The 18,781-nt window shown below is 40.8% G+C and overlaps 1 protein-coding gene across 1 annotated transcript; it reads left to right on the top strand.

The window, feature by feature from the left end:
• Nucleotides 1–23: 23 nt before the first annotated feature.
• On the top strand, nt 24–13,494 carry LOC121730945 (collagen alpha-1(IV) chain). Its single transcript, XM_042120183.1, has 12 exons — nt 24–101; nt 255–294; nt 4,584–4,913; nt 5,388–5,630; nt 5,821–6,042; nt 6,126–6,428; nt 6,722–7,189; nt 8,100–8,483; nt 8,565–9,021; nt 9,546–11,063; nt 11,426–12,657; nt 12,944–13,494. The coding sequence occupies exons 1-12, from the start codon at nt 82–84 to the stop codon at nt 13,202–13,204; spliced, it is 5,478 nt and encodes a 1,825-aa protein (XP_041976117.1). The 5' UTR covers nt 24–81; the 3' UTR covers nt 13,205–13,494.
• Nucleotides 13,495–18,781: the final 5,287 nt, after the last annotated feature.

The following is an 18,781-nucleotide window of genomic DNA, read 5'->3' as shown; positions in this document are numbered from 1 at the left end:
CGCCCGAATGCTCCTCTCCTTAGTATCCCGTCTCCACATACGGCGCGCGCGCACGGGACAAGCGCAGCGCGCTAGCGGGCCATGGCAGTCCACGTACTTTGGTAAGTGTTCCATTTTATTGCAAAATCACGATTCACGAGTGGCTCGAATATTTTCTTATATTTTTGTGGCGGTTTTAAAAATATTAATTCAGTGGCTTGGCAAAATCAGTGCTTCGACGATTATTCAGAAATTAAATATCTTTTATTTTATAGGTCGGTGGCTGCTCTGGTGTCGTTGATTGGAGTGAATACGGTGAGCGTTTTTAATTTGTAATAATTTTTAAGAAATATTTTATCGTGAAACGATACGTCCGATTTATCGTCGTCGACTTTAATAGGTGTAAGGACTTTCGGGATTTGCGAGGGTCGGGAAGGCGAGCGGGTCGACCCGTCCGTCCGCTTGCATTCGTCCTTTTGCAATTTCTCCTAAATATACTCCGCGCGCCCGATCGAACCCCAAAAAACGAATGGCCCGAAGGCATAATATAATAAATATAATTAAAGTAAAGATATTTATAGTTTTAGTAAAAATATAAGTTGATCGAAAACTGAGTAGTGGCAAAAAATTGCGACATAATCGGTAGTGGTATCATATTATTCAGTGTGTAACTTATTTCTGACACCGACAAAGTTTATCATTGTTCGGATGTAAAGCGTCGGGATTGCGTAAACGACAGACCTATAAAATATATAAATGTAGCAGTGAGCGATGTTAACAATGTGTTAATTTTATACTTGGTCATATTGTTTTATTATTTTATTTTTTATTATCGTTTGTAAATTTAATATGCCGTAAGAAAAGAATACGTAGGTACGGCATACAACTTCAGATAATTAATGCCCTTAACAGCTATATACGAAAAGCTCTTATTACAAGTAACGAGGATTAATTAATTATTACACAGAATTTTGGACTAGTCACTAGACGTTAAATTAGTTTTTTTATCTCTACTAAAAATTATTAAACATTAATTTAATCAAAATGAATTTTTGTAATATGTAACATTGGGTCTGTTTGTAAATATTAATACCTGCGCAAGTTTTAGGTCAAACTGGTCAAATCACTGGGATAGTGTCAGTTTGTGGACATCTTAAAATATATTACAAAAACATTAACTGACTTATTACGAAATTATTTCGCTGGAGTTCATTGATAAAAATATTATAATTGAACAATAGATATCACATAAGATAATAATATTATTGTAGCTTAATTTTTTTTTCAAAATCTGTTAATCTATATATTAATACGTGAGCCAAAAACTTTGTAACCCTTTTGACGAAAAATGGGGAAACGTAGGTGAATGAAATTTTGCGCAGTTATAGTTTGTATGGTGAAGGAGTGCATCGAGCTAATATTATTTTGAAATTATGCTTTTATCATACATTTTATAACAAATAAAACATTACACACACTACAACACACACACTAGGAAAATGACAGGTTTTTTAATGACAAGCCTATACATACGAATTATACTCTTTTATTTATGGTTGAAGTCTGTTTACAACAAGTTGACAAATTGAAAATGGCTTATAGTTTTTTTTTTATTGAATCTTAAATACTATTAGACAATGCTTACACGGCCAGTCTGAGATCAGCTGAGTCCCAGAGACAAGAGTTGAAAAATATGTGATAAAGTCCTAATGTCGTTGAACTAAGGTCGAATTTCGACCATTGGACGATCTCTAGTATTATTTAATCTGAGTTTTAATAACTTGCATGTCGAGTTAATCAAATGATTGACTAAGCTTTTGAGAAATCAAAACTACTCCCAGTTTTGAAAAAGTAAACATTTTTGTACAATCTGATCAAAATGAAGGTAGATTCGGCTGGTATATAAAACCTCAATTAAAGACCGTGCTACCATGACGTCACCAAATCAGGTCTACAAATATTTTGACCGAGTTGTAGTAACTACTGTCACTGTGTAGAGAATAAATGGAGAATATCCTTTCGGAACAGTTTGCCGTGATTAAAATAGTTAATGACCGCTGAAGGTCCGTAACAATACCAAATATCACCAAAATTGTTCCAGAAGTTTTTTTTAATATGCTAACTTCAAATAAAACAAAGAATAAGTCACTTCCTTTTAAACATGGTGTAGTAAAATCAATTAACGGCCGCCTATAGGCTCTACTTATTAATATACATAAAAAACTTGGCATTTACTTAAACGAAATCATCTCATGTTTAAGCGACAACGTAAAATGGAAACTCCCTGATATATGTTATATTATGTTTTTTGTGGTTTTTGCCTAAACCTCCAAAAAGTATAGATTCTTCCATTACATAATACATATTATATTTATAGTTCAATCGAATAATAATAAGTTTTTATGTAGAAGGCACTAGACTACTTACTTAGATCTGGCATAATGTAGCTAATCAGCAAAACGAAATAATAAATGCAAAACAATTAATTTAATGACACATTTATTTAAAAATCCACCTATCGAAGTATTTTAAACGGCTAGAGCTATAGAGAAAGTATTTTCAGAAAAAATATCGTTTTTGCAATATTCACTATTCATTCAACAGTCGTTTTTCTTACCTACTATACTTTTAGGTAGAGCGCTTCAGTGCTTGATGTCAAAACATTGATCTCTGTTATCGCCTTTAGTGATAACGGCTGGTTAAGAGGCCTCATGGGTAAAATTAAAATATGGTATTTAAATTAAGAACTTAAATTATGAAGCGCTTATAAAGTCCGCCGTGCTCTTGTCATTTGCTTGGAAGAGGCAGTGACGGTATGATGATTAAAATCTAGTTTTAAGTTATAAGTATTCAGCAGCCGTCAGGACAAGTAACTTTACATAGAAACTAAATCTTTTTTATCTTAGGTACTTTGGTCCAAAACACTAAATTACAATATGTATGCATCCGCGTGTTTATGTGATGGAGTCTAAGTCCAACTGGTATCGTTTTTCGCAAACGTATTCGAAGCTGCGTGATATCGAATGTCAATCACGAAGCCTTTGGCAGTGGTTAAAAGTTATGAATAGTATTATAACTGCAAAATAGTTATCCCACCAAAAACATTTAATATTAAATGGTGCCGAGACGACCAGGGCCTGTAGACAAGTGGCAAAACGCTAACGCTGACGCTAACGCTAGCGCTACAAAATGTATGCGATTTGACATAAGTCATCGCTTCGCTAGCGAATACTAATGTCAAATCCATACATTTTGTAGCGCTAGCGCAAGCGTTAGCGTTAGCGTTTTGCCACTTGTCTACAGGGGCAGGTTTACCCTGTGGAAAAGATATGAGATCTCATGTAGAGTAGAGCCAAGCTTCTGATTTACTGAACCTACACGGCCTAACTCTACTGACCCTAACTTAAACAAATTCTACATACCAGTAAATATGTATAGCTTCGCCGCTTCACTACCGTCGTGGGGGTGATGCGAATATTAAGTTTCTGATCTGAAGTTAGTAACGAAACAGCCGAGTCATACATTTTTACTGATAATATGTAAAATTTGTTTAAGTTAGGGTCAGTAGAGTCCCCGGCGCCGAGGGGAACGCTTCAGTTTGCCGAAGCGTTCCCATATTATGGAGGAAGTCCGGTCCCTGAGGTAGACCGGCCGGTCGTGAAGGAAGTCCTGTTTTAGACAGATCCAGGACATCCCTCCGTATACGGCTGAAGGCAAACCGCAAGTGCTTTTTTTTGGGTAAGGCCGGAGCTTCTCGCCGTGAGTCCCACATACCCCCGGGGTGCTTCAGCTAACTGAGGCACATCCCCAACCCGGGGCACCCATAAATAGTTTCCCCTGCGCATCAAAAAAAAAATAGGCCAGTAGAGTTAGGCCGTGTAGATTCAGAAGTTTGGCTCTACATGAGATCTCATATCTTTTTGACATCATATCCTGAGAATATGAACTATCTGGTACACCGAAAACAAACTCTATTAGGGTTCAAAAAAACGACAAAACACTTCGAGAAAAGGTAGGTAGTGCCCTTGCAATTCGCTTGGCTCGTCTCGGCGGGTGCACTACCGTGCACCCTTATACATACCACGAGTCACGACTTAAATTTGACATGCCTATAATTGCCATAGACAAAAATAATACAGTTATACCTATTGCCTGTCTATATGCACAATAAACATAACTACGCGTGTCTGTATGGACAATCCGTAGCCCTCTCGAAACTTTTCGAAGTAGTATATATGAGTACATAATAATATATTGTCCGAGAATAGTAGAGCTAAATTAAAAAATAAAAATATATTATACAGTCGAACGTAAGTCCTTTTTGGAAGTTGGTTAAATATATCAGTGATAATATCACGAATTACTATTCGTAACTACATAATATTATTACTAGATGTTCCTCGCGGCTCTGCTCGCGTTTAGTTGATTAATGTCAATCAAGATTAGGATTTTACAAGAAAATGCAATTTTCAATTTCTGTAAAAAATCTTTATAAGATTTCTTTTTGATTGTGTTACAAACGATGCTATAATGCATTGTAGAAACCTATTCCTTTTTGGAAGTCGTACAGTATCGGCTAATATTCATTTCATACATCTTTGCAGCAAGACTATCCACGTGGTGATGTAGAAGAAAACCAAGTTTATCCCGGGGAATGGGATACGAGCTCGAGGTCCGGCTACCCGCAGCCCACAGCTAACACGTACGGCCTATCGCGGCGGCCGGACTTCGATCCCCCGCGGCCGAACCCCACCTTCGGCGTCCAATCGCGGCCAAACGCCCCCTTCGGTGACCCCCCGCGGCCGAACCCACCCTTCGGCCACAACTTCGCCGTATACGACCCCAGTACCAGGCAACGCACCACCGTCTTCGACAGAAACTGCACAGCACCGGGCACCTGCATCCCGAAATGTTTCGCCGAAAAGGGAAACCGAGTAAGTATTATTACTTTGCATTCAGCAGTTAGTAACCCAATATGTACCATCGAGGAAGTTGATTCCTATGCAATTGACAGACCAACGTTATTTGGTCGAATATGTCAATTCAATGTTAATTGTGATCTGTCAGCATAGGAATCAACTTCTCTGATAGTACCTATCTTGTTTTACATAGGGAGAATTAAAACACTTGAAGACCATAACGTAAACTTGAGAAATTGATCTCATTTTGTTGTTCGTAGAACTCTGCCTGAAAGTAGGTTATTTAGGGTTTACTTGGTTTGACTCCTTAGTCCTTAACTTGTGAAACCTGAGTTACGTTACCTTAAACACAAGTTAAAGAGTTGGCCAGTGCTTCTGTACTCAGTACCTACTCAATTCTTTTACTGAAAGCAGAGCAATTTATATGAATAATGAAGGTATTAAGTATGAGGAATTATTTCATTTATTAATATTAAACACGTCTTACAGGGTATTCCAGGAATGCCTGGACCGGAAGGTCCACGTGGTGCGCCAGGATCCGAAGGTTCTCCGGGTCCTCAAGGACCGAAAGGGCAGCAGGGACCGCAGGGACCGCAAGGCCCTCGAGGTCCTAAGGGTGACAGAGGTCTACCGGGGGCTCAAGGTTTCGTTGGGTTGACTGGACCGCAGGGGGCTCAGGGTGAACCAGGTTTGCGTGGTATTGACGGAAGAGACGGTTGCAATGGAACCGATGTAAGTGTGCCGATGAAACTTATAATACAAACAATACAAAAATATGATGTAATAGTAAAAAAAATGTGCTACATCGTAATATACGAATTCTTTAAATCTTCTGTGTGCTAGTCCAATACTTTTAAAACAATTTACATTACTTGGCATTTTGATGATTTAGAATTGACGACATTTTTTGGTGTCTCTTAAGGGCTTGCCGGGTCCTCAAGGTCTACCGGGATACCCCGGTCCCCGTGGGTTGAAAGGAGGCAAGGGAGACAAAGGTGACAAAGGAGAAGCTGCGTACATGGGTAGGTACGAGAAAGGCCAGAAGGGAGAGCCCGGCGCTGATGGCATGCGCGGGCCGCAGGGACCCGTGGGGCGCGACGGCCCGACCGGACCTGCAGGACCTAGAGGCGACCCTGGAGCTTTGGTAACTTCTATTTTAATAAACAATAATAAATATATGAATATTATAAATAAAAATATGATGTTATTGATTCATTTCTATTATAGGGCTTAACTGGACCGAAAGGTGACAAAGGAGGTAAAGGTATAAAAGGACGATCGATAAGAGGTGAAAAAGGTGATCGCGGTGATCAAGGCGAAAAAGGCTCGGGCTGTCCTCCCTCTAAAGTATTCGGGAACAACAATAACGCCATTAAAGGCGTGAAAGGGGACAGCGGGCCTAAAGGTGACAAAGGAGAACCAGGACGCATCGGTGACAAGGGAGACACTGGGGAAATGGGACAGCAAGGTTTGCCTGGCCAAATGGGTATCAAAGGAGAAAAGGGTATTCGAGGCAATCCAGGAGAACAGGTATATATAATTTATTTCTTTTTCTAGTATCAATATAAAAAGTAGATAAAAACCTAGTCTCAGGCCTTATAACTAGTGTACTGTATACAAAATTTCATTTAAATCGGTTGAACCGTTTTGGAGGAGTTCGCGCACAAACACTAGAATTTTATATAATACTAGATAAATCGGCCTAAACATTTTTACAACAGAAAAGACAGTATTCGTTCACCTTGCTAAGTAAGTTCTCTCTTGTATGTACATAAACATATATAATACATAAACAATAAACTAAAATGTAGTAAATTTTTAAGGGTCGTATCGGAAAGTTCGGTGTCGCTGGACCTATTGGACAGAAGGGAGACAGAGGTGACGATGGCTTGCCAGGTCTTCCAGGAAGGCCAGGTAGTAAAGGTGAACCTGGTAGAGACGGAATGCCAGGACAGCCTGGTATCAAAGGTGTGCCGGGTCGACCAGGCGGTCGAACAGGTTCGAGCGGCCCACCTGGCCCACAAGGACCTAGAGGATACGACGGACCTGCCGGCCCTCCGGGTACAGACGGCAGACCCGGTGAAAGAGGTGAAACGGGACCGATGGGCCCACGAGGAGGGCAAGGCAAACCCGGTGCTCCTGGAATCGAGGGACCAGCTGGATTAAAAGGACAAAAGGGAGAGGCTGGACTAGATGGCTTACGAGGAGATGTTGGACCGCGCGGTGTACCTGGAGACTCAGGGCCCCAGGGACCAAGAGGCCCTAAGGGTGAATCTGGATTCTCGATTCCGGTATGTACTATGTGATAGACTTTTTACGTTATACTTTACAGTGTGTAACAAAAATAAGTGATAATACTTTAGGGTGTGTACGTGTTCCTTGTAGAGAGTTCACTGTGAAAGTAGCAGCTCTGAAAGACGAAATTTTTTTTTCACTTTTGTATGGGCAATGGCCCGAGCGTCACGAGTTTCCCCATACAAAAGTGAAAACAATTTTTTGGTATTTCAGCGCTGTTACTTTCACAGTGAACTCGCTACAAGGAACACGTACACACCCTAAAGTATTATCACTTATTTTTGTTACACCCTGTATAGATAAGGTTACAAAGACGTTATCGTAAAGACTGTTTAAGAGGTGTCCGGGGAAACAACCACATTTCGGCCAAAGGTCCAGGAATTCTGTCGTGCCTGACCGGGGAAGTTTATTGTGTTTTTTGTTGTTATAGCGGCAACAGAAATACACAATCTGTGAAAATTTCAGAAGTCAGCCTGGAGACAGACAGACAGACGGATAGACGAACATACAACGAAGTCTTAGTAATAGGGTCCCGTTTCTACGCTTTGGGCACGGAGCCCTAAAACAAAATGGAAATTATATGCAATATTACAGTATCCTCCTCCTCGCGTCACGTTCCTTTTTACTGAGGGTCGTGATTCCCCTTTTGGAGTTAAGTGACGACCACATTACGCCATCTGTGGCGATCCTTGGCAGAATATAGAGCGTCATAGAGGCCGGTATCTAGAGTTGTGCGCACTTGATCGGACCATCTAATAGGGCTTCGGCCTCTCGGGCGGCGACCGTCAATGTTTTAAATTTCAGTATACAACAGTCAAAATATCAGTAATAGATTGAAGCGCAAACCTTATATTAAAAGGGGACATAATAATAAATAGTAAATTCTTTTATTTTTACTATTTGCAGGGTCCTAAAGGATCTAGTGGGTACCATGGAAGAGATGGCGACAAAGGCCAAAAAGGTGAAAAGGGTTACCAAGGATTACGAGGTGAATCTGGTAATTCTACATTAGGTACTCCCGGAAGCCCAGGTGAAATGGGACCGCAAGGTGAAAAGGGTGATAAAGGAAGTTCCGGTCTCGACGGTCAACCCGGAAATCCAGGTCCAAAAGGAGACATCGGGGGTCGGTGTAATGAATGCTTCCCTGGTCAGCCAGGTCGGAAAGGTGATAGAGGATTAGACGGAACTCCAGGAGAGCCTGGAGTACGTGGACCACCCGGTCGAGATGGAGCTCCAGGAGAACGTGGCACGGATGGAGCAGATGGAGAACCTGGGTCTCCAGGTGCACCGGTAAATATAATTACGACTAATTTTTTTTTATAAGTCATAATATATAAACAACGTTTTTTAACACCTTAACATTTTTCTTAGGGAGAGAGAGGCACTGAAGGACCAATAGGACCTCCCGGTGAAAGAGGAGACAGTGCCATTATACCTTCTGATTTAATAAAAGGGCCACCTGGAGAAAAGGGTAACACAGGCGAAAGAGGTCCTAGGGGTGTCAAAGGGGAAAGAGGACCGCCCGGACCAAGGGGAGATCGCGGCTTGCAAGGCATGCCGGGGCAAAAGGGAGACCAAGGTAGAATGGGTCAACGTGGACAAGACGGTATACCCGGAGAAGATGGATTACCCGGCTTAGATGGCGCAAAAGGAGCTTCTATTAAAGGAGAAAAGGGATATTTCGGTGAACCTGGAGAAAAAGGTGATAGAGGGTTCTCAGGAAGAATGGGAGAAAAGGGTGAACCAGGAAATTGCCCTAATAGCTTAATAGATCTCACAAAGGGTGATAAGGGATCTCAAGGTTTTCAAGGGCCTCCAGGACCCCAAGGTATTGTGTTATTAATATGTATTAATTAATATTCAGTAAAAAAATAGATAAAGCTTTAACCTTGCAGGTGACTAAATTATGTCAGCAAAGTACCATCAAGAAATTTATTCATAGGCAAACTGTGGACTTACGTAAATAGTTGGGGAATATTAAATCAATGTTATTCGAATGGGTTTGACATAACCCGACCATATTACGTTGAACGAGCTGCCTATGAGTTACCTCCTCACATACATCAACGGAATAACGTAGATTGGATATAATTTTTCCCATGTGTGTTTGAGGTTGAATATTCATTAATTAGAAGGCTTTTTCGCATTTTAAGCACCCTTGACTTAAGATTATAGATGGGCAAAATGTCCATCTATATTCTGTGTATGGCTAAAATGCCCGAACATTTCCCAGGCGTTGTCGTACAGCTATGGTTATTTTAAGCGTTCGCGTCTAAATCTCCAATGGTTTAAAATATCTTTAATTAATACAAAGTCTAGAATTTTTATACAATATAATATTTTGTCCAACAGGAATTAAAGGTGACAAAGGTAACCAAGGACGTACAGGTGCTACAGGATTTAAAGGTGAACCTGGATTAGACGGTAGGCCAGGAGCTGTTGGGCCTCGCGGAACACCTGGACTTAAAGGCGATAAAGGAGAATTGGGTTCCATGGGTTTTCCAGGAACAACAGGAGAGGTGGGACCTAGAGGTTTCCCAGGTACTCCCGGAAATACAGGAGATAAAGGAGAAATTGGTCCATCTATGCCCGGTCCGAGAGGTCAACCTGGTCTGAAAGGTGACAAAGGTGATGAGGGCCCAAGAGGTTCAACAGGTCCGCCAGGTTTTGACGGTCCTAAAGGTCTTACTGGACTAAGTGGTGAGAAAGGAGATGCAGGCATTCCCGGACGACCGGGTCTTCAAGGTCTTCAAGGAGAAAAGGGTGACAATGGTCCTGTAGGTCCCCCAGGAAGACCTGGATTTGATGGCATCCCAGGAAGAGATGGACAAAAAGGACAACAAGGATTCCCTGGACGCCCAGGTAATCCCGGTGTAATTGGTCTTCCCGGTAAAAAAGGTGAACCAGGGACACCTGGACGTGAAGGACCAAAAGGATTTCCGGGAACAAGAGGGTTCAAAGGAGTACGAGGTAATCCCGGTGTTCCTGGCAACCCAGGAGATAAGGGAGATAAGGGAGATAGAGGCTACTCAGGACAGCCTGGATCACCAGGCTTAGACGGACCAGAAGGTAGACCTGGAGTACTCGGAGAAAAAGGTGATAAAGGTATTGCTGGACCATATGGTTCACCAGGCTTCCCGGGAGCGCTAGGTGAAAAAGGTGATTTAGGTTTACCTGGTCCTAGAGGTCCAAAGGGAGAACCAGGCTTAGCAGCTGAAAAGGGCGTTAAAGGAGAACCTGGATTATATGGTGCACCAGGAAAGGATGGCTTACCAGGCCTTATTGGGGATAAGGGGGACAAAGGTGACATAGGATTACCTGGATACGGTCGCCCTGGAGCTCCTGGTTTAAAAGGAGATATTGGCCCACCTGGAATAGATGGTATTCCTGGATTCAAAGGCGAAACAGGTCCCCGTGGTTTCCCAGGTCTAGCGGGTCCTAAAGGAGACCGAGGTTTTCCTGGGCAAGATGGAGTGCCTGGTGTTCCTGGCATGGATGGCCCTGTGGGTGCTCCAGGTGAAGCGGGATGGCCTGGAGTAGACGGTCCTAAAGGTGGTAAGGGTGATAGAGGCTTTCCGGGAAGAGATGGGTTAAATGGAACTAAAGGAGAAAGGGGTTTGCAGGGCCCAGCTGGACCTCCTGGACCTTTGGGATATCCAGGTCCTCCAGGTGATATAGGAATGCCAGGGCTTTCTATTGACATCAAGGGTGATAAAGGAGAAACTGGTTTACCGGGCCAGCCTGGCCTTAAAGGAGACAAAGGAGAAAGAGGTCGGGATGGCATCGAAGGAATAAAAGGACAAAAGGGAGAAATTGGATTGATGGGATTCAAAGGAGAACAGGGTTTGGAAGGCCTTCAGGGTGACAAAGGTATTTATAGATTTATTGTTTACTAGCTGTCCAGGTGAACTTCGTGTCACTTTAATACCTTCCTTGGACTTCTATCGTTACTAACAAGTAACAACACAATTGAAAATTCAGATATATATACAGGGTGTCACAAAAATAAGTGATAATACTGTAGGGTGTGTACGTGTTCCTTGTAGAGAGCTTACTGTGAAAGTAGCTGCGCTGAAAGACCATTTTTTTTTGGAATACGTACACACCCTAAAGTATTATCACTTATTTTTGTTACACACTGAATAGATTAGCATGTATTAGCATGATAATATTTATAATTTATATACTACATTTGTAAAGATTAACTTAACTGACTCGGTGTCAACTTTTAGGTGACACGGGACCAGCGGGACCGGGTGGAATACCGGGACGCACCATTAAAGGAGAAAAGGGGCTTCCTGGTCTACCAGGAAAACATGGCCGAGCCGGTAATACGGGTACACGAGGAGAAAAAGGAGAACAAGGCTTACAAGGTTTGCCGGGATCTACGGGTCCACCCGGAAGACCTGGGTTACCAGGTCCCATGGGTTTGAAAGGTGACACGGGTCCTGAAGGACTTGCTGGACCGCCAGGACGTGACGGTAGCCCAGGTACACCAGGACCACCAGGATTCCGAGGCCAAAAGGGAGAAAGAGGTGAAAAAGGTGCAATAGGATTTGGCTTGCCAGGTGAAAGAGGAGATCAAGGTCCTCCTGGGTTACCTGGTATTATGGGACAAAAAGGTGAAAGGGGTGAACGTGGATCCGATGGCTTCAGTGGTATACAAGGACCTATGGGTGTCCAAGGTGATAAGGGAGATAAAGGAATGTTTGGTATACAAGGTTTCAGAGGGTATGAAGGTCCAAAGGGTGACAAAGGTGAAGCGGCTGCAATTATATATGGCCGAAAGGGTGAAACAGGACCACCGGGTCGTCCAGGACAGGACGGAGTTCCGGGCTTTGATGGACCACCAGGTGAGAAGGGTATGGATGGTATCCAAGGGCCAAAAGGAGATAAGGGGCCACCTGGTCCAAGAGGACCACAAGGACCTAGAGGACTTCAAGGATTTGCCGGCTTGCAAGGTGATAGAGGAGAGGCCGGTTTACAAGGATTGCCCGGTTCGCCTGGAGCTCCTGGACAGCCATGCGTCACAACTGATTATCTGAATGGCATTCTTCTGGTAAAACATAGTCAAACGGAAATGGTACCGCACTGTGAACCTGGTCATGTTAAATTGTGGGATGGATATTCACTTCTTTACATAGACGGCAACGAAAGGGCCCACAACCAAGATTTAGGTTACGCCGGGTCTTGTATTAGAAAATTCAGTACAATGCCATTCTTGTTCTGTGATCTAAATGACGTTTGCAACTACGCTAGCCGAAACGATAGAAGCTACTGGTTATCGACTAACGAACCTATTCCTATGATGCCAGTCGAAAATCAGGAAATTTCTAAATATATATCGAGATGTGTGGTATGTGAGGTGCCCGCTAATGTAATAGCTGTACATAGTCAGACGATAGAAGTGCCCACATGCCCCGGTGGCTGGAGTACGTTATGGATAGGATACAGTTTTATTATGGTAAGATTTATTTTATTATTTATGTCTGTAAATAGATAGATAGAAAATTCTTTATTTGTACAAAAACTAAACTAAATTACATTATGAAATAAAATACTCAAAGAATCTGTACAAATAGGCGGTCTTACCACTGAAAGTGGTGTCTTCCAGACAACCTTAAAATAATCTGCACCAATTAGAAGAAATTTCTGCACTAGCAACAAAACAATTGTGACTTTATAAGAAACAATACGTTATTGTTTCGTTTTGAGCACGAACTTTCATTAATAAATAACACATTTTTCAGCACACTGGAGCAGGTGGACAGGGCGGTGGACAGGCTCTGGCCAGCCCTGGATCTTGTTTAGAAGACTTTAGAGCGACTCCGTTCATAGAATGTAACGGTGAGGGCGGTACGTGTCATCACTTCGCCAACAAACTCAGTTTCTGGTTGACAATCATAGAAGATAACAAACAATTTTCGAAGCCCGAACGTGAAACACTAAAAGCTGGAAAGCTTCTAGAGAGAGTTTCACGTTGCGCTGTATGTATAAAGAATACTACATAAATGTTGTAACAATATTTAGTACAAAGGAGCCACGAAAAAGCTATGGTGATAAGTTAAAATAATATATTCAATTCAACATAATATTATAAAATATTGATTCGGTGCCATTATGACTTATGAGTAAAATATACAAAGAGCCATAAGTTGTCTTTACCTTTTTGATTTTAAACAGAAACAACGTTTTAACATAATTTAACCAAAGTAAAGTACCTTCCATAAGATTATTTTAAGTTTATATAATGCTATGCTTTATAATAATATTTTTACGACTACCTTTCTTCATACTGTGTAATGTTAAAAAATATATGAAGCATGCCGGCATTAAAATAAAAATTATAATTTATAATAATTTTAATAAGCATATTATTTATTACGATTTATTGTCTATTGCCGCTGCTATGCTAGTCACATCAGATTGCATGCGTGTTAAATGAAAAAAAAATGTAAGTAAATTACACGCGTAACAAGTTATAATACTATAAAAACATGTTTTATATCCATGTATTTCTGATAAATAGCTCCATAAAGCAATTACATATATTATAACGTTATATTTTAAAAACTTATTTCGTTAAACGTTGTATCTAGGTATAACTACGTACTTATACTCCGTCAAGAAAGTGAAGAAATTAAAAAGTGGCAACATCATAGTGTCAGATCCCTTTTTTCTTAGAATTTGAAAGAGTAGACACTACGATGTTGCCACTTTTTAATTTCTTCACTTTCTTGACAGACTATAGACACCTTTATTTTTATAGCTTTTTAACTTTCGCAGCATGGCCAGTTTATCGTTTTTTAATGTAACTTTACAAAAGTCGAATGTTTGGTACTGAACAATTTTATACATAAGTACCTAAATAATATAGGTACCCAATTAGTACTTACAATAAAATATAATATAAGTGTACAATGTCTACCCTATTATACGGTACCTACCCTCCTATCCACTGCCAATGTAGATAATATTGTAAGGTGAAGATTATGTAGATTATTATTTTAATTAAGGTAATGTTAGTTTTTAAAATAAATATTTTAAAATTAAAGGAATATTTATTTTTGTTATTTAATAATAATGTATGAAAACTAGTTTATCAGGTACCATGATTAGGAAACATCTACCTACTTTATTATCTGATTGCCTGATAAGAAAGATGACCTGTAGGCTGGTGCTTCGGGTAGTATATTCTGAGAGTTGCGACAAATCTCTCGCCATTCGCTAACTCGTCCTACGCAAGTCCTATGTGTGTATTTTCATTTTGTTATGGGGAGTGCCTCCGCTGCCGGCGCCGTTTTCCGAAGTTTGCCGAAGTCACGCGATGTTTGCCGAATAGGCTGCCAGCGCCTATTCGGGAAACATCGTTTGTCAAATGACAGAATAATGATCAAAAACGTGTCTTGAGCTAAAGGACCATGAAAATTACAAAATATAATATGTGAGGATGTTTCCGGACCTGTACCAAACCTACCTACACCAGCAACGGACCTACACCAGCAGTATTTCCGGGCCTCTACGACCTGCAAACCTTCAAGAAAAGAGCGTATTCCTTCTTAAAAGGCCGGCAACGCACCTGCAGCTCTTCTGATGTTGCGAGTGTCCATGGGCGACGGTAGTTACTTACCATCATGTGACCTGCTTGCTCGTTTGCCCCCTTATTTAATAAAAAAAATGCATATTTTAATGGTAGTGATGATGATGATTTGAAACTCTTTAATGTTCGGGCCACACTAACGTCAAACGCCGTTAATTATCGCGTTGTTGGACGTTAGCCGTAGGTGTCGCCACAATTTAACGCGATAATTTTCAACGGCGTTTACAATGCCGTTTGCCGTTTGACGATAGCTCTAGTGGCGGTACATCAAAGAGATTAACGCGAGAATTATTGCGATGAAGCGGCCACACTACGTTTCGTCACTTTGCGTTGAGAGCCCGACGGGATCACACGTGCAGTTGGCTTAGACTAGTTTGCATTTAAATCGCACGTTTTTTTTAATTTAAATGTACTTTGGTAATGGAGTCTTCACTCCACTCTAGTTACTCCTAATGAGAAAGTAATTGCTTTTTTTTCAGTTTTTGCAAACCAAACCATGTTTGTGGGATCTGAAACTCAAAAGTTACAAGAATCGTGGAATGCAAAGTGATGCTTGACGACGAATAATAGAATTATTACCTTTTGAAGAAATGAATTAACATTATAAAAAGATAAAAGCAACTTCAAAATTGTATGTAATTTAGAATTAAATCGCCCTACCTCCAAAAACTACTGAACCAATTTTGATGCAACTTGCACTATTCCCTAAGTTATATCTAGTATATATCTAGTACAACAAAAAAAGATTTACTGAAATCGCAATGGTAGTTCCAGAGATATGCGAACACAAACATAAAAACATACATAGCCTACACTTTTGAAATATTTTGGCACATTTTATACGAAAATTAGGCAGTTCTGGAATGTTACATACATACGCGTCGAATTGATAACCTCCTTTTTATGAAGTCGGTTTACAACGCCGTTTTCCACGCCGTTTACAACGCCGTTGGGCATTAAACGTTGACCGTTCAAGTGTAGCCACCCACTTTAACGCGTTAAAATTATTGCAATAATTTTCGGGTTGTTGGGCATTGACGTTAAACGTTAGTGTGGCCCGAACATAACATGTATATGGAGTCCGAAGTGTACCTACGGAAGTATACCACATGGGGTATAATATCTACTGAGCTGTGGTGCAAAATCTTACTTTTTGGTAACTGAAAAAATGTAGTAAGTAGATGAACATGCATCACAAAAAAAACTAAAATATCCACAGCTGAACAAATAACATCCACCTTTGGAAGTCGGTTAAGAAGTCGAATATTGGAGATTTTAGGGAGATTATAATTATATTTTCTTTGTATCGGCACTGGAACCTAGGGTTTTACACATTTTCACCGGTTACCATTTTGAGTGCCAGCGCCAGCAGCCGTTGTTTTATATCTCGACTGCAGGCAGTATATTATATTTTACTTATCGCCGGTTCCCATTACTGATATTTTTGGTAGCCGGCGCCGGCCGCCAGCGGAGGCACTCCCTTTTGTAAAGGAAGACAAAGTAGTCGTCTTGCGTACGCTAGAGTGCTCGTCTTGTGCACTGCGCACATGATTGGACATCATAAAACAACTTCTTCGTAACAGGTTGCAGACCCAGTGTCAATAAAACTAGGCCTACTATAATACCAATGAGGATATAAATGCCTACTACATAGAATGTTTTTTCTGAATACTTATGGAAATTATGGATTTACAGCTTCCAAACTTTCAATTTCCAAAAAAAAGTGTGATAAATCAGCAGCCCACAGTGGTCCCCAACTGAATAATAAATATGTTTATACGTGGGAGAGCCATGCTTCGGCACGAATGGGCCGACTCGACCGGATAAATACCACGTTCTCACAGAAAACCGGCGTGAAACAGCGCTTGCGCTGTGTTTCGCCGAGTGAGTGAGTTTACCGGAGGCCCAATCCCCTAACCCCTACCCTATTCCCTTCCCTACCCTCAACTATTCCCTTCCTTCCCTTCCCTACCCTCTCCTATTACCCTATTTCCTCTTAAAAGGTCGGCAACGCACTTGCAGCTCTTCTGATGCTGCGAGTGACCATGGGCGACGGAAGTGGCTTTCCATCAGGTGACCCGTTTGCTCGTTTGCCCCCTTATTTCATAAAAAAAAAAATGTTTAAATTCCTGGGCCTGTTTCACCACTTCCTGATAAGTGCTGGATAGCCTATCCACCACTTAACTTGACAGATAGAGTATGGAGAATCTGTCAAAAAGTTGTGGATAGCCTATCCGGCACAGTAGTGAAACAGGGCATAAAACTAATAGGTATTATATTATGAGATATGACTCAGATGACTGCTGGGAGTGGGACAAGTCTGGAATAATATGGAGCCGCAGCCTGCTGCCCCTCAGTAAAATCAGTTACACCGAAAGCGTGGCTTAGAGGGCTTACAGATGAACGGCACGTGTCGGCGGCATGTAAGTATGTATGTTACGGCGGAATTTTGGAACTCAATAATTTTAATGTAGATATGTTTAACCGATTGAGCTGAAATTTTGCATACGCGTTTATTTTGGATGACCATGCACGATATGGTATGTGACATCACTCTAAATCCAATATGGCCGACCGTCCAAGATGGCGAAATAATTATTTTCTATGCAGTCCTACAATATGGATATTAAATGAAAGGGCTTTTTGAGAGTAACTCGAAAACGAAAGTAATTTCATTCTATATCCAATATGGCGGCTTATCCAATATAGGGGAATAGTTATTTTTAATGCACTTCCGCAATATGGGTATTTAATGAAAGGACTTACTGAGAGTAAATCGGGGAAGGAATGTAATGGCATTCTATATCCAAATATCCAATATGGCAGCTTAGCCGAGATAGGGGACTTGTTATTTTAAAGCACTTTTGCAATATGGGTATCACATAAAAGGGCTCATTGAGAGTAAATTGAAAAATAATATTCAAGTCGTGTCGTGCGTGTCATGTCGAGTCTTGACGTGACGTCACGTGTCGTGTCGTGACGTGACGTTACGTGTCGTGTAGTGACTTTACGTGACGTCACGTGACATTACGTAACGTGACGTGGCGTGTCGTATCGTGACTTAACGTGACGTGACGTAAAATGACGTGACTGACAGCCGGGTTTCATTAAATGCCCGGTTGAATCCGGTCGCTTTTGTCAAATAAAATTTAACTTTTTAGTCATGCAGAAATCTAGCCAGAATAACTAAAAAACAAAAAATAAATTATAAACAAAAACTTTTTGAAAAAAAGCTTTTATTTAAATAGTCTAAAAAGAAGAAATTAAGTTTTTTCTTAAAAATTTTAACTATTATGTTATAATCCTCAATATATTATACAATTTGCATAATAATAAAAGCTTGTCGCGAGACTTAACAATCTATCAGTACGTCTTGATAAAATAAAAATAAAAATATAATACTTATCAATTTACTCAGTTATACAAGTTATATACTTAACACAAATTGGTACTAGTTTATTTACAAATTGCGCGACAAGCTTTTATTATCATGCAAATTGTATAATATATTGAGGATTACAGCTTAATTGTTAAAAATTGACTGACCTGACTTAGAAGTCAGTGACTGCCACGGACAAGTGCCGTCAACTGCCGCCGACGCGTGCCGTCGGGCGTCGACCCGTGCCGTTGCCCGTTCTTCTGTAGGTACTGTTAGGGCCACACTAACGTCCAACGTCAATGCCCAACAACGCGACAATTATTGCGATAATTTTAATGCGTAAAAGTGGGTGGCTACACTTGAACGGTCAACGTTTAATGCCCAATGGCGTTGTACACGGCGTTGAAAACGGCGTTGATTTTACTTAACCGACTTCATAAAAAGGAGGTTATCAATTCGACGCGTATGTATGTAACATTCCAGAACTGCCTAATTTTCGTATATTAGCGTCTGAACAAATGTGCCAAAATATTTCCAAAGTAGGTATTTATGTATGTAAGTAGGTATGTATGTATGTATGTTTTTATGTTTGTGTTCGTATATCTCTGG

The sequence above is a fragment of the Aricia agestis genome, chromosome 1, assembly GCF_905147365.1.
Source record: "Aricia agestis chromosome 1, ilAriAges1.1, whole genome shotgun sequence".
Lineage (NCBI taxonomy): Eukaryota > Metazoa > Arthropoda > Insecta > Lepidoptera > Lycaenidae > Aricia > Aricia agestis.
This window is presented reverse-complemented; position numbering and strand designations above follow the sequence as displayed.